At 29.5% G+C, this 12,856-nt stretch overlaps 2 protein-coding genes across 2 annotated transcripts; one reads left to right on the forward strand and one right to left on the reverse strand.

Annotated features, from left to right (window-relative positions):
• Positions 1 to 1,278: 1,278 nt before the first annotated feature.
• LOC125063992 lies at positions 1,279 to 7,327 on the forward strand. Its single transcript, XM_047670752.1, has 5 exons — positions 1,279 to 1,424; positions 4,924 to 5,823; positions 5,908 to 5,992; positions 6,544 to 6,694; positions 7,143 to 7,327. Exons 1-5 carry the CDS (start codon positions 1,404 to 1,406, stop codon positions 7,297 to 7,299), a joined length of 1,314 nt encoding a protein of 437 aa, XP_047526708.1. The 5' UTR covers positions 1,279 to 1,403; the 3' UTR covers positions 7,300 to 7,327.
• Positions 7,328 to 7,670: 343 nt separating this feature from the next.
• Positions 7,671 to 11,618, reverse strand: LOC125063993 (deoxyribose-phosphate aldolase). The gene is made up of 6 exons (XM_047670753.1): positions 11,448 to 11,618; positions 11,171 to 11,364; positions 10,650 to 10,782; positions 10,110 to 10,339; positions 9,248 to 9,394; positions 7,671 to 8,231 (listed from the first exon to the last, which is right to left on the reverse strand). The coding sequence occupies exons 1-6, from the start codon at positions 11,473 to 11,475 to the stop codon at positions 8,070 to 8,072; spliced, it is 894 nt and encodes a 297-aa protein (XP_047526709.1). The 5' UTR covers positions 11,476 to 11,618; the 3' UTR covers positions 7,671 to 8,069.
• Between the last annotated feature and the right edge of the window lie 1,238 nt (positions 11,619 to 12,856).

Below are 12,856 nucleotides of genomic sequence, written 5' to 3' on the forward strand. Positions count from 1 at the left end.
ATTAAAAATACTAAAAAAACTAGGCTATTTGCAAAGCAATTTTCTTTTTACAAGCTAGAGAGAATACTGGGCTGCAGAGATCCAGAGAAGCAGCGCATAGGACCGATGCCTGATCCTCGGTCGTCTTCGGTGGGGCAGAACTTATTTACCTATTTTATAAAAAAAAATAACCGGCTGTCACAATAATATAACTTCCAGTTAAAATTATCTAGATCTATAAACCGTGGAAATTTTTTTATTTATGTTTCACAATGAAACTACTTATTATTCATATTCTCATTTGTAAAATGGGTACTTATTTAACTAATAAATAATAAACAGTACAAAATAAATATAAGGTACATTTTGGAACAAATAAAAGCCAAAAAAATAAATATAAGGTATATTTATTTTAAACGTTTGTTTATTTAACTGATAACTGAATATTTTCTTGCAAAATAAACTTCTTCTTTTCTTTATTTATAAATTGCAATCGTGAACGCTAGTCTACTTAACTATAAGAAAAGGTACACTATGAAGCTATAAAAATAGAAAATTTCCATAACAAAATAAAAAAAAAAAAATTGTTGCTTATTTATATATTTATACTTCTGATAATGTTTCAAATTTGCTTATTCTGTAACGAGTCGGTTGGTATAACTTAAGCAAATAACCTACGTTTTTGAAACATCAACCGCAAAAGCTACTGTAGCCATAAAATACAGGTTAGGTATAAGTAATTGAAAAAAATAGTACATGAATAATTTATTTGTTGTTATTAGTTCTATTAATTGAAAATTCCACTATTACTAATACGAATAGACTCTCTTTTTAAGATAGATTACATAAACTCGGATATAATATCATAATCGTTGAATTTGTTATTTACTTGAAAATGTATCGTAGTTCGTTACGAAAAATACTTAACAAAAAATAAATATAATTAAATACTTTCGGAAAAATTAAAGATCCATCACACAATTGATATTTGATAAATAGGTTATTGGTATGAGTATCAACCAATTAAACATAGGTATTGAAAACATCATCTATTATTAAGTTTACTATGTCGAATAGGGTACCTATTATATTAACTTTAAATTTATGTTAGTTAAAAAAAAGAGATTTTACGCACAGGTCGCTTTAAAAAAATATATGCGTCAGAACCACAACACTTATCTAACGGTGGTCAACAAAACAAAACTTTAAAGTCAATTTCCTATACAGTTCAGCGGAATTGGTTGTCTATAAAACGTAAGCGTGACCGCCGTTCGCCTTCATTATTACAATGATAGAAGCTGCGCGCACGCAGCTGCAGAGTAAATAACCACGAAAGCAGTTAATGAAGTGTTGTGGAACAATATAATTACAAGTGAAGCATCATTTTGACAATTGTGAGAATTATTTAGGTGGTTCAAATCAAGATGTGGGTGCAGGCATTTTTAGTAAGTTTTAGAATACATTATTATACAATAACAACAAATAAAATAATACTCATGTATCTACTAAGTTGATATAATAAATAACAATGACGAAGTTATAAATTTTAGAGTATTTTTTTTGTTTATATTTAATATTTATAATTCGGTGTTATGGAGTCATAATTTAATAATAAACCTCCATAAATATAAAATCTCTGTTAAGCTAAATTGAAAATATGAAAACGAACTAATGAAACGATTTTTGAAAATATTAAAAGTTGAACATGGGCAAGATAGATAATCAGAATTGTCATAACAGAAAAAAATGCTTATGTATATATATTTAAGCCACGCTACCGGACCGGCTTCGCTCCGGAAGAATAAGGATCTCCAAGAACGTTTATATTTAAGGATAAATATACAAAAAAATATATATAATTTTTGAATCAGAAACCTTCTGTGTACGCAGAACACCTTGTTTAATTTCATCACTATCAGATGAGTGGTGTGGGCTTGCATAGAGAACTAACATGCAAACATTCATTTTTATTTATATAGATTTCGCCCGTGTCATAGAGTCGTAGGTTTTACGTTATTTATAAAATTGTTGTTATGTATAAAAAAGTTTTTTCCACTTTTCATCATAGTTCAGTGGTTTGTTAGTGAAAAAGCAAACAGACAGGCAGAGTTACTTTCGCATTTATAATACTCGTATAGATTCGTTTTGAAATAGTTTATACATAGAATATATGAATAGTTGATTCACCATAGGTTAAATCGTGAGCTTTGTCAAGTAAATTTTAAAATGTAAATTTTCTTGTATAAAATGAAAACCAGAAAACACATCTAGTTTATTACGTAGTAAAGATAAAAACTACCGACATAACAAGATTACCTTATATAAAATTATCAGCCTGCTTCCAATTGGTTAAATAATAAACCGACAAACAAGTGTCACTTTCTTAGTCGCATGTCTATCACGTAACTTAGTCTCTGGATAATTTCAATATGGACTTTTCAACTTGTAACTTGTCCGTTTTCTTAGTAAGTCATTCGCCTAGTCGCAGCCTATTAGTTGCACTTTCATTTTAATAACTCTCTCGGTAGCCGAGATAGTTCAATAAAACTATAATGGCGCATAAAATAAGCTCAACGGATCTCCTCGAAAGCTGACAACTTTGTTTATAACCAACACAAAATTTAGGAAATAGGAAATCTTTGCAATTGGCAGAATAACTACCGGTAAATTATTTCGCATTGCAGAAGCCGACTATGTATCGGTCGGGAATTTGTTTATTTATTTTTTTATTATGATTGGTTACGTTACACTTGATGGTTTTATGTCATCCCGTCTAGTTCTACCCATATATCACATATTATACCGCTAAACAGTATTGTTTCCGGTTGTCTTTTTGCATTAGTGTTGTAAAGAACGTTAACATATCTTGCAGTCCCAATGCTTATGGGTAGTGGTGACCATTTACCATCATCGTCCGCCTACATGTGCAATAAAAAATTTAAATTTTAACATACAATATGCTTTAAGTATAGTTCTAATACAGAACAATGTCCATACATAGCGGTACTACTAAGTACCGTCAATCTTATTGTGCGCTCCACGAGCTTTATTTTAATGCGTCGAAATTCCAAAACGTCAATTTTTATTTTCCGAAATGTCTTATGAAGTGACAGCTATTTATGTGTTTTTTTTAGCAGTAAACTTCGCAGACGTAGAATCATTCATCCCAAAATACCCATGTATAATATTCACACCTACTTATTAGTTCGTTATAATAATATTCGTTTTCTCTGAAACTATGAACTATACGACGAGCCTTTTTTTGAATTGATTAGCGAAGAAACAAAACTCTTACTCTTTATAATATTAAGTATGATTATTATTCTATTATTACTATAGAGATGTCTTTGGCGATCGTCTTTGAAAGTTGCAGCTTTCTAGGACAGTCCTAGAAAGTGAATATATTCGCGTCATTAACCCTGGCCGCAAAATCGTATCTAATATTGGAAATGTTCAATGCAAATACAATACTGAGGTACTTACCTGATTTCGATTTTTGTGAGGAATTTAACGGTTGCTTATTAAAGGGTAAAAAGATTTTTTTTTGAAAAACCCATATTGATTTTATCTTTTATTAATCGCTTGTAGTCAAATTAAATGATTGAACTCTAAAATAAAAATATATTTAATATCTACATTTCCTTATTATTTAATAATAACTAAAAACATTAAAATTGAATTGATTTATGAGTACTTAGTAAGTTTTTTTTAATTCATTTCTTAACAAAGTTGAACTCCAATTAGTCGCAACTGAATTGCCTAATGTCACTAAACTGTTTTCTTTTACAAACCAACATTATAAAAAATATACAACTTCTATCAATAATAATTGGAATTATAATTAAAATTAGAAACGTTCACAATTTTTATGTCGAGTGCCACTGTTCATTGTACCTTTTTATAATATGAATTTGTATAGTTCATTAAAATAATAATAATTATTATTTTTATATATTTTTTCATACACGAACTTATTTTTAAGCCACTAAAATAAAAATAGCACAACAAAAGATCAGTTTATATTGTAGTACTTAGGTATGCAAATGGTATTCTGACTGCAACAAATTGCTAATTACAATTCATACTAGCCGCCACAACTATTTTAAAAATTGACTACATTATTATTAGTCACAGTAGTTACCTTCGTCTTGACATTGAGAGCGAATTATAATTTCATGGATTTATTTTCACTTTGAAGTAAATCTCTTCATACCTTAAACAGTATTATTTTACCTTGTTATTTAGTTTCTTGTTCAATAAGTAAAAGATAACCTTCTGGGAAAATTTTGTTAGTTCGTTTATTGTATTTGTTATTTTCAATAATTCCCTCTGATATATGTAGATTTATAAAAAAAAATGTGAGCTAACTATGTTTTACGTTATTAAGTCGGGCTATGGTTAAGTCTATCAAAAATGTAGGTCAGTTGGAAATCGTCGTTTAAGTTTCATTATAGATATGTATACATTTTATAGATTTTGTTTAGAATGAATACACAGAGAAAATATTAAATACCTACTTTGTGATTTTGTATATTTTAGCTACCCAAATAATTTCTTATTATATACGAAAGTAACTAGGTATAAACCTAAGATACACTACATTATGTGATTCTGATCAGTGTTAATAGAATAAATAAAGGTCCGTCAACAGTTCGTGGCGACCTATAGATCCATTTTATCGTTGCACGATTGAGTGGCAAACTTTTCCTGTTTGTTTTGTAAAAAACCTTTTTCTTATAGTGGCATACTTTTGTCGATCAAATTACGTTACGTGATGCAATAGAAAAAAAAGTTTTATTTTGTAAGATTGGTCATTTACTGCGCTAATAAATCATTGTGATTTATTTTATTTTTATAGGTTCCGTACTACTTTATTATGTAACGATTTGTGTTCATTTGAGTTCATTTTATTTTACTAATTATACATTTTGATTTGCTTTTTAGATAACGATAGCTGTTCTTTCTATAGCAGCAATAAAAGTACCAATAGAAACGACACCTGAGACTATTACCAGTCCAATACCTATCAATGGAGAGCAAGTCATTCCAATTTATTATGTCACCGATGAAGCGAATATTGATAGTTATTTAATTCCTCCTGATCCTCATAAGCCTGAGGTTATCGATCATCAAAAAGTGGCCACACCAGCCACTTACTTGTTGCCACCGGCACCAGATGCTCAAAACGAATATTACTATAAGCCCACAGAGCCAGGTGAGCAATCCGACTGGCTTCCAATAGTAGCAGCACCTCAAAAACAAGTTGACGTAATTCCGTTAGTTCAAGAAGAAGGGCGACCAAAACTGCAAGAACTTAGAGAAAATTTGAGAACAGGCAAAATGATTAACAGAGAACATGGATATTCCATTCCTTCGAGAAACTTACTGCCACCACGGGAGAATGCACTTAATGATTTTGTAATTTTGTCTCCTTCAGTTGAGTTAGAGTTACCTTCAGAGGAAATTGACCATATGTTAAATAATTCACCAGCTGACATTCCACCGCCTTCGTTTAGAGCTCTACGTAAATATCCTGTTAATGTTCCGATTAACCTCGATCCGATACCTGTGCCTTATATAACTCCACCCAAAAATGAATATAGAAATCCAACACGTTTGTATCCTAAAAAATACTATAATCAATTCAGGCCTGTACCAATACCAATATCTCAATTTGCTGATACTTCCATGGGGGAAGTGCCTGATGAAAACCCAACCGAACCATTGAAACCAGCCATGAATACTGATAATGAATATTACGATACATCCGATCCGAAAATAAAATACTTATATGAACAGTCGGATCAAAAACGAAAATTAAAGCAACAACAGGAAGTAGCTGAAGTAAATATTATATCATTCTATACGTGATTATAAACTCTTATACAATATTTGTTAACATAATCACTAATTGTAAAAAAATTTCAGTTGGACACTGGAAATAAAGAACCATTAACAGAAGTACTTCCAGCAGAACAAGAAGCTTCTGAAACGAATTATAGGAGTCCTAACCGTAAGTTTATGGTATAGTAGATAATAATTGTTCAAAGATGTCTACACTGCTGGTTAAAGGACATTATCCATTAAGGAGTTTGGGGGACGTGCGTATTGGAAAGCGTTCGCTTTCCGACGTTTTCCTTTACCATATCGGTCAACGGCTAGTATTAAAATGTACCAAATAATACATCAGCGACTTTTGTTATTCAAATAAAATTATTGACGTAATCGAAATAGTTTATTGGTCTTATGTACATTATCAGTGATCGTTTTGAATCATAATATCTTTTGTTATACAGATTTATTTAGAACGTAACAATTGTATTTTAATATTTCAAGTATAGTAATGTAGCGGATTGGTGTAGATTACCTCAGAGATGAAAAAATTGGGTATATACTAATTAAATCTGTAACAAGGCCGTGCGGCATTGCTACTCGACTATGATATAGGAAAGACTAGTGTGCATCGGTGTTTACTATAATACCTCCTGTGTAGTTGACTGGTCCCCAAGTTTAATCAGGATGATATTTCTACTAAAATAAGTGTATGTCATGTGTAAATTTCAGGTGACGAATATCATGCTGCGTTGAAACAATCACATCATATCACTCCAAAAGGGAAGCATGGTATAAAATCAAAAGGCGAGCGAACGGAATTTCGAATGCACGGCATGAAAGGCCCTCACAGTTATCAATTTGGTTACGACACTGGAAAAGGGTAACGTAATACTGTTTACTAATTACACTATATACTAACTATTATTATAAAGTCCTCCCGTATGGACCCTACTCATACATAGCCAGAAGGCGTTTGAAACTAATCAAAGACAATGAAATTTAGACGTAGATAATTTTAGAACTTGTTACTAATTCTTAATTAATTTAATTTTATGAATTAAACTTGATTATTATGAACTGATATTGTAATTGTTTAAAAATGCATAGATATTTTTTTTTATTTAATTTTATATGGCATGGGCACAAAAGCTCGACAAAGAGCTACGATTAATTTCCTGAATGTATCGTTGTTTTTCCTTAAACGATGTAGCAGTCTTTCATAACAAAAAAAAAATAGCGGTCACGATTCCTCTGCCCATAACAATATAATTTTTTTTTACTTATTGTTATAGAATATATAATTTTAAAAATATATCTATAAATTTCAGTAAGAATCGCCAGTTTCGATACGAAGAGCGCGACAATGACGGCCACGTAAAAGGTCATTATGGTTACATGGACAAGTTTGGAAAACTTCGCGTCGTCAACTACGACGCCGATCCAGAACATGGGTTCCGAGCCGAGGTTCCCGCGGAAAAAGAATAAATTATAATATTATTATCCCGTACGATATGGTGTTATGTAGATATTGTAAATATATTTAATAAACTTACGTTTGTCTTTATAACCAATGTGTTTAAAAACACTAACGACCTAAATATCTATTTACTTGAATAAAAGATTCATTTGATTTGTCGAGTGAAGCTTAAAATTGATCTGTCTCTTTCTGTCATAGTTGATTTCACATTTTATAAGACAGAATTTTTTTTCTTATCACTAAATAAAATCACGTAAAATATTAATAGGTGAAGTCGTTATTAATTAAAATACATGAATTTTAAATTATAAGAAGTGTTGTTAATAAAGAATAAAAAAAAATACATACAAATATAAAATGATTTATTATCTAACAATATTTAACATTTTGTAACCTTGATATAGCTTTATTACCTTATATCAGGGCTGTCCAAAGTAATTCCCGCGAAACGCTGCTTACGTTCGTGCGGCCAGCGACGTGTTTTAATGTACCGCAGTATTTACTAATATTATATAAAGATGGATAATTTTGAACGAAGCGCTTTTGATCACCTGAAGTACATTGACGATGTAAATGAGACATAAGAGCTATTTACAGAATTCTTTAATAACTAATCTTCTTTAAAAAGAATTAAGAAATTTCGATTCTTCTTCTTTAAGCCCTTCCTTATAATAACAATTAATAATCATCGTCGTTTATAACACAGTCAACAATTTGTAAATTTTTTAACAATACATATAAAAATGGTACTAAAAATAGACTTTTTTTTTCAAAGTTTTTATTGTAGTAAGTCCTTTTCCAAAACGGCGAGGAGACTAGACGCTCCGATGCGGAACAATTTAGGTGTAAGCCATTCAGGACCTAACTCCGAGTAAATCAAAATGAGCCAGTTGACTGCATCCTGGGACGTCTTTATACCACCAGCCGGCTTCAATCCAACCTACGAAAATAAAAATAAAAACACCTTAATTATTTTAAATAACATGTTAAGAAATAAAAAAGTCCTCTTTATCGTTTGTTTTAATTCAATTCAATTCAATTTTAAGTTTAATGGCTTTTATTTTTGCCATTAGCATATTTAAATCAAAGGAGAAAAGACAAATAAACAACTTTGATATTGAATTGACAAGATATCATTGGTCAAGATCTTGTATAATCTGTGGTATTCATTACGGATTTGTGAAAAAATTAGGTTTTGAATTTCGGCGAACTTGTAATAGAAACTTTGGAAGTAAAATGAAAGTGCATGCTATGCGTTAACAACTAAAAGTTTATGTGTCATAATTAAGCTATATTAGTAGTAGGTATATAAATAGTAAAAAAAAAAAAAAACATTTTTTTACAGGTGAATAAACATAAGCTGTTTGTATTAAAAGAAAATATGAACACAGAAAAATTAAATCATTTGAGTCTTTGTATTTAACAATTTTCCTTATTGTAAAATGAGATAAAAGGGTCAACAATTTCTTTACCTATATCGTTGATTTGGGTCATTTAATGTTCGCTGAAGCCTTAAAGGTTATTTGCTCAACTTGGTAACATCTCAATGATTACATATCTACAACAGTTCTTTCTTTTTAAACTTAGAAGCCGATCGTAAAATATTGGCTCGATTTTTTTTTCCATAGACATACGCCAGTAGACCCAACGTTATTTGTCTTATCTCTGTAAAGGTCGCCTAGAAGAGATCGCTGTCTAAGCGATAAGCTACGTCACCTTTTTAGTTTTGTTGTTGTGTAATATAAAGAATTAATTTTGTATACATAGAAATTAAATAAGAAAAATAAAAAAAAATGAAATAGTTTGAAATAAATATACTCTTTATACTATATAGTTAAAGCGCCGAAATTTTGATCTTGAAAATTTTCGTAAAAGAAGTTTATCTTCTATAATAAAGTAAATAACGTATAAAATGGTTATTTTTTTACAAAGTAGTGAATTAATAATTTTAAATACCTTGGTACCAGTCATTTGATAAAAGTTCCGAATAGCTCGACACATCACCAAGCCTACGGGTAGTGTGGCATTTACCGCTTCTTTTCCGGTGGAAGTTTTTATAAAGTCAGCGCCTGCTATCATAGATACAATGGATGCGTTGTACACCTATGAGAACAAGTAGCAATTAATTTTATATACAATATAATATTATGAAATACGTAATAAATATATTATGCACATGCCTATTAAGAACGAGATTTTTGTTAAATAATAGTTACTTTGTAGTTCACATCTAGAAAAAAATTAAATAAACATTTTCTTATTCTTATCAAGCCAAGCGATCTATCCGCCTGGTTTGGCTGGCTCTAAAGTACACATTGCGCATTAGATTATGTTGAAGATTTTGTTTTAAAGTTAGGCATATTTTATTGAGAGCTGAACTTTTTTTTGTAATAATTTTGTAAATAATTTCAATTCCTTAATTAAGATTATTTTCTATTTTATAATTTATAAACATGCTTTTAATTAATTCACAAAGTAAAACTAACATAAATTAATGTACTAGATATTGTCATTGACAATAACGAGAGTGCAAATTTCAGCTCAGTGGTTGTGTAAAACTGATTTAAAAATTCGGTTGCATGTTTTGTTTTGCTTGCTTAGTTTTCTAAGAGGTGAAGTTAAATAAGAATTAGAATTATTTATTAATTTCATAAATGAATCTATGATTTTATATAAATTGGGACTATGTATTGCCAGTATTAAATTGCTCGAAGAAAGAAAAAATAATCATATAATTAGTAGATTATGATTTTGTATATGGATTTTATGTATAAGTATTACATCATATAACATGTTAAATAATATAATAAATACTAACGTTCTCATATGTTCCTAGTTCTCCAACACCCAAGATGACTTTCAGATGGGCATTGCCACATTCCTTCTTCATTTGAAGCACCTCATCATATAAAGTTTCCCATTTTCCCATTAAAACTAAACTTCTATCAAGAACTACATCAATTTCAGATGCTCCATTGGCAACAGCTAATTTAATTTCTAGCAATCTCGTTTGCAAGGGATATGAACCTGATGGGAATCCTGTTGCAACTGTAAACAAAAAATAAAGGTAAGTACATCCCCAAATGTGAACTAAAATGTTTTTTTGTTATTTCATTAAAAGAGTAGAATTACTACATCAGGTTGTGAAACTAAATTGAGTTTAAATTATGGTATAAGTTCATAATTCACTTAATCCTTTTTTTCTGTAAATAAACTTAGTGAGAATACAAACATATTGGAAGATTTTTTTAGGAAATTTATATCTACCAATCTACATACATTTGTGACAAGAGAAGTTGCCTATACTTAACTGTTGGGTACCAACTTTTATGTTACTTTTTAGACAGGATAAGCATACCTGATGCAATTTGAATTTTCCCTGTAAATCCCAATTTTTTTATAGCATCATTTGCATCGGCAACTCTATTAGGATAGACACACACCGCTGCAGTTTGAGTAGCACTATCTTTTAAGGAAAGTGGATAAGCAGCCTGAAATATGGATCTTAATTTTTATCCCACACTGATTATTATAGATTAGCTGAATTATAAACAATACTTAGTAATAGATAATTAGTTATTATAGTTGCCAAAAGTTAGCATTTTTTAATCACATTATTTTTATGATATTATATAATGAATTATACAATAGCTTATGAAATAGATTAAAAAAAAAACAATGATGATCTCATTTTTTATAATATAATTAATATTACAACAGGAGATGATCTGATATGTAGTAGGTAGTTGATAAAACATTGTGGACTAACCAATTGGTTCCAAATGTAGTCAAATACCGCAGGATCATCTATCAACATATACTTGGTGTGTGGTTTAATTTAAGTTTATTATTAAAGTAAAAATATACAAGTTTTCATACCTTAACACAGAGTTTAGTAACATTTGACCGTGTATCATCACCCGATAGAGTGGTCAAATCAATCAGAGATACGGCTTTTAATAGCCATTTTTTGTAGTTCGTACGATTTTTTATGTGATATTTGTTAAGTATATTTTTTATTTGGGACTCGACACTTGTTTTATCAATGTAGACATGACTTAAAGTTGTTGTATCTAAAAAGTAAGGTTGTTATATATATTAACACTTTGATAATGTTTTATAATTACTTTTTATAAGAAATGTTTAAAAGTTTTACCTAAAGTTTTTGCGTAAACGAGAACCATTTTAGGGGATCTATTTTTTATACTTTTTGATATTAATAGTAAAAATTACTTTTGTGAATGTGTTAAACTAATGATTGACGTTTTATTCTTAAATAATCTTATCAAAACAAAGTTTTATAACTTTAATTTGTTATCATCAGTTGTTATCACATTGACATTAGTTTATTTGACATATTATGACTAGTGCTGTCAGTAGTGTCAATTTGTTTTCCACCGCTTGCTGGTTACGGATTAAATTGTGTATATAATACAATTTTTATTTTAATTAGCGTCCCAACAAAATAGTTCTTCTAGAAATATACTGTAAAGAATTACAGCTATAATTTTTTTGATTTGTTTTGACTTGAAGTTGATAAAAGCTAAATAATTATTATTTACTTTTCAAACCATCAGATCAACCTCGAGAAGCAAATGTTTAACTTTTGTAGTAATTCAAACATTGTATTTTTGTTATTCTAATTTTGAAACGTAATATAAACGTCATGGTACAGGTTAAGTCAGTAAAAATGTAATAAAACAAAATAATTTCATAATAACATTTCATTTAAAACTACTTTTTTGAGTTACATTAAAAATTATTTATCTTCAAATATATTTTTATAACTTATTCCCACTACTACTGCTTGCGAGCTTTTCGTCATGGATATTACATCATGGATACATCTGGTATCCGCTCGGTACTTATATGTTTCATGTTGAATGAATACAATGTCTCTAAGGATAGGATAGGATCATAGTTCATAAAGAAGAAAAACTAATAAAATCTATTGAAAACGTAGGCTCAATATTGAAAAAAATATAACAAGGGATAAATTAGTTATTATAATAATAATTTAGGAACAATATAAGTAGTGTTTAATTATTTATTCATATTTATATTTATTCATAATTATTATATATCATTCATTAGTTCTTTTAATCCTTTGATAGTCAAATGTGTGATATTTATTTTAATTCGACACAAATAATAGCATACACTACGAAAATTACTACACGTTTTTCTGTAGTAATTTTCTCAAGATTTCTCATCAATTCATATTGAGTACTTATTGATTGAAGTGTATAAGTAACGGGTCTGTCTCTTATGCCTGGATATAAAATTTACACCGTAAAATGATATAGCGATTGTTATTTATAATATATATATATATATATATATATATATAATATTTAGAGGAATGAGCAAATGGTAAGCAGTCACCACAGGAAACACACCAATCTACCACCAACGTCGGTTACTAAGATTTTATGTCCCTTGTTCATGTAGTTACACTGTCTTACTTTACACTTCAATTGAGCACAATATACTGTGTTTTGTTTTGTTTAACGGCAAAATATGTCAGGATAAGTGAGTGGAATTTGAATACAAAAACGGGCTTGC

This window comes from Vanessa atalanta, chromosome 5, assembly GCF_905147765.1.
Source record: "Vanessa atalanta chromosome 5, ilVanAtal1.2, whole genome shotgun sequence".
In the NCBI taxonomy this organism is placed as follows: domain Eukaryota; kingdom Metazoa; phylum Arthropoda; class Insecta; order Lepidoptera; family Nymphalidae; genus Vanessa; species Vanessa atalanta.

Coding starts and splice junctions, on each gene's coding strand:
- LOC125063992 (XM_047670752.1), top strand. CDS start 1,404: ATGTGGGTGCAGGCATTTTTA. Junction 1,425..4,923: donor TGTGGGTGCAGGCATTTTTA/GTAAGTTTTAGA, acceptor TTTGCTTTTTAG/ATAACGATAGCTGTTCTTTC. Junction 5,993..6,543: donor GAATTATAGGAGTCCTAACC/GTAAGTTTATGG, acceptor TGTAAATTTCAG/GTGACGAATATCATGCTGCG.
- LOC125063993 (XM_047670753.1), bottom strand. CDS start 11,475: ATGGTTCTCGTTTACGCAAAAACTTTAG. Junction 10,783..11,170: donor TTACTAAACTCTGTGTTAAG/GTATGAAAACTT, acceptor TCCATATTTCAG/GCTGCTTATCCACTTTCCTT. Junction 10,340..10,649: donor GAAAATTCAAATTGCATCAG/GTATGCTTATCC, acceptor TTTTGTTTACAG/TTGCAACAGGATTCCCATCA.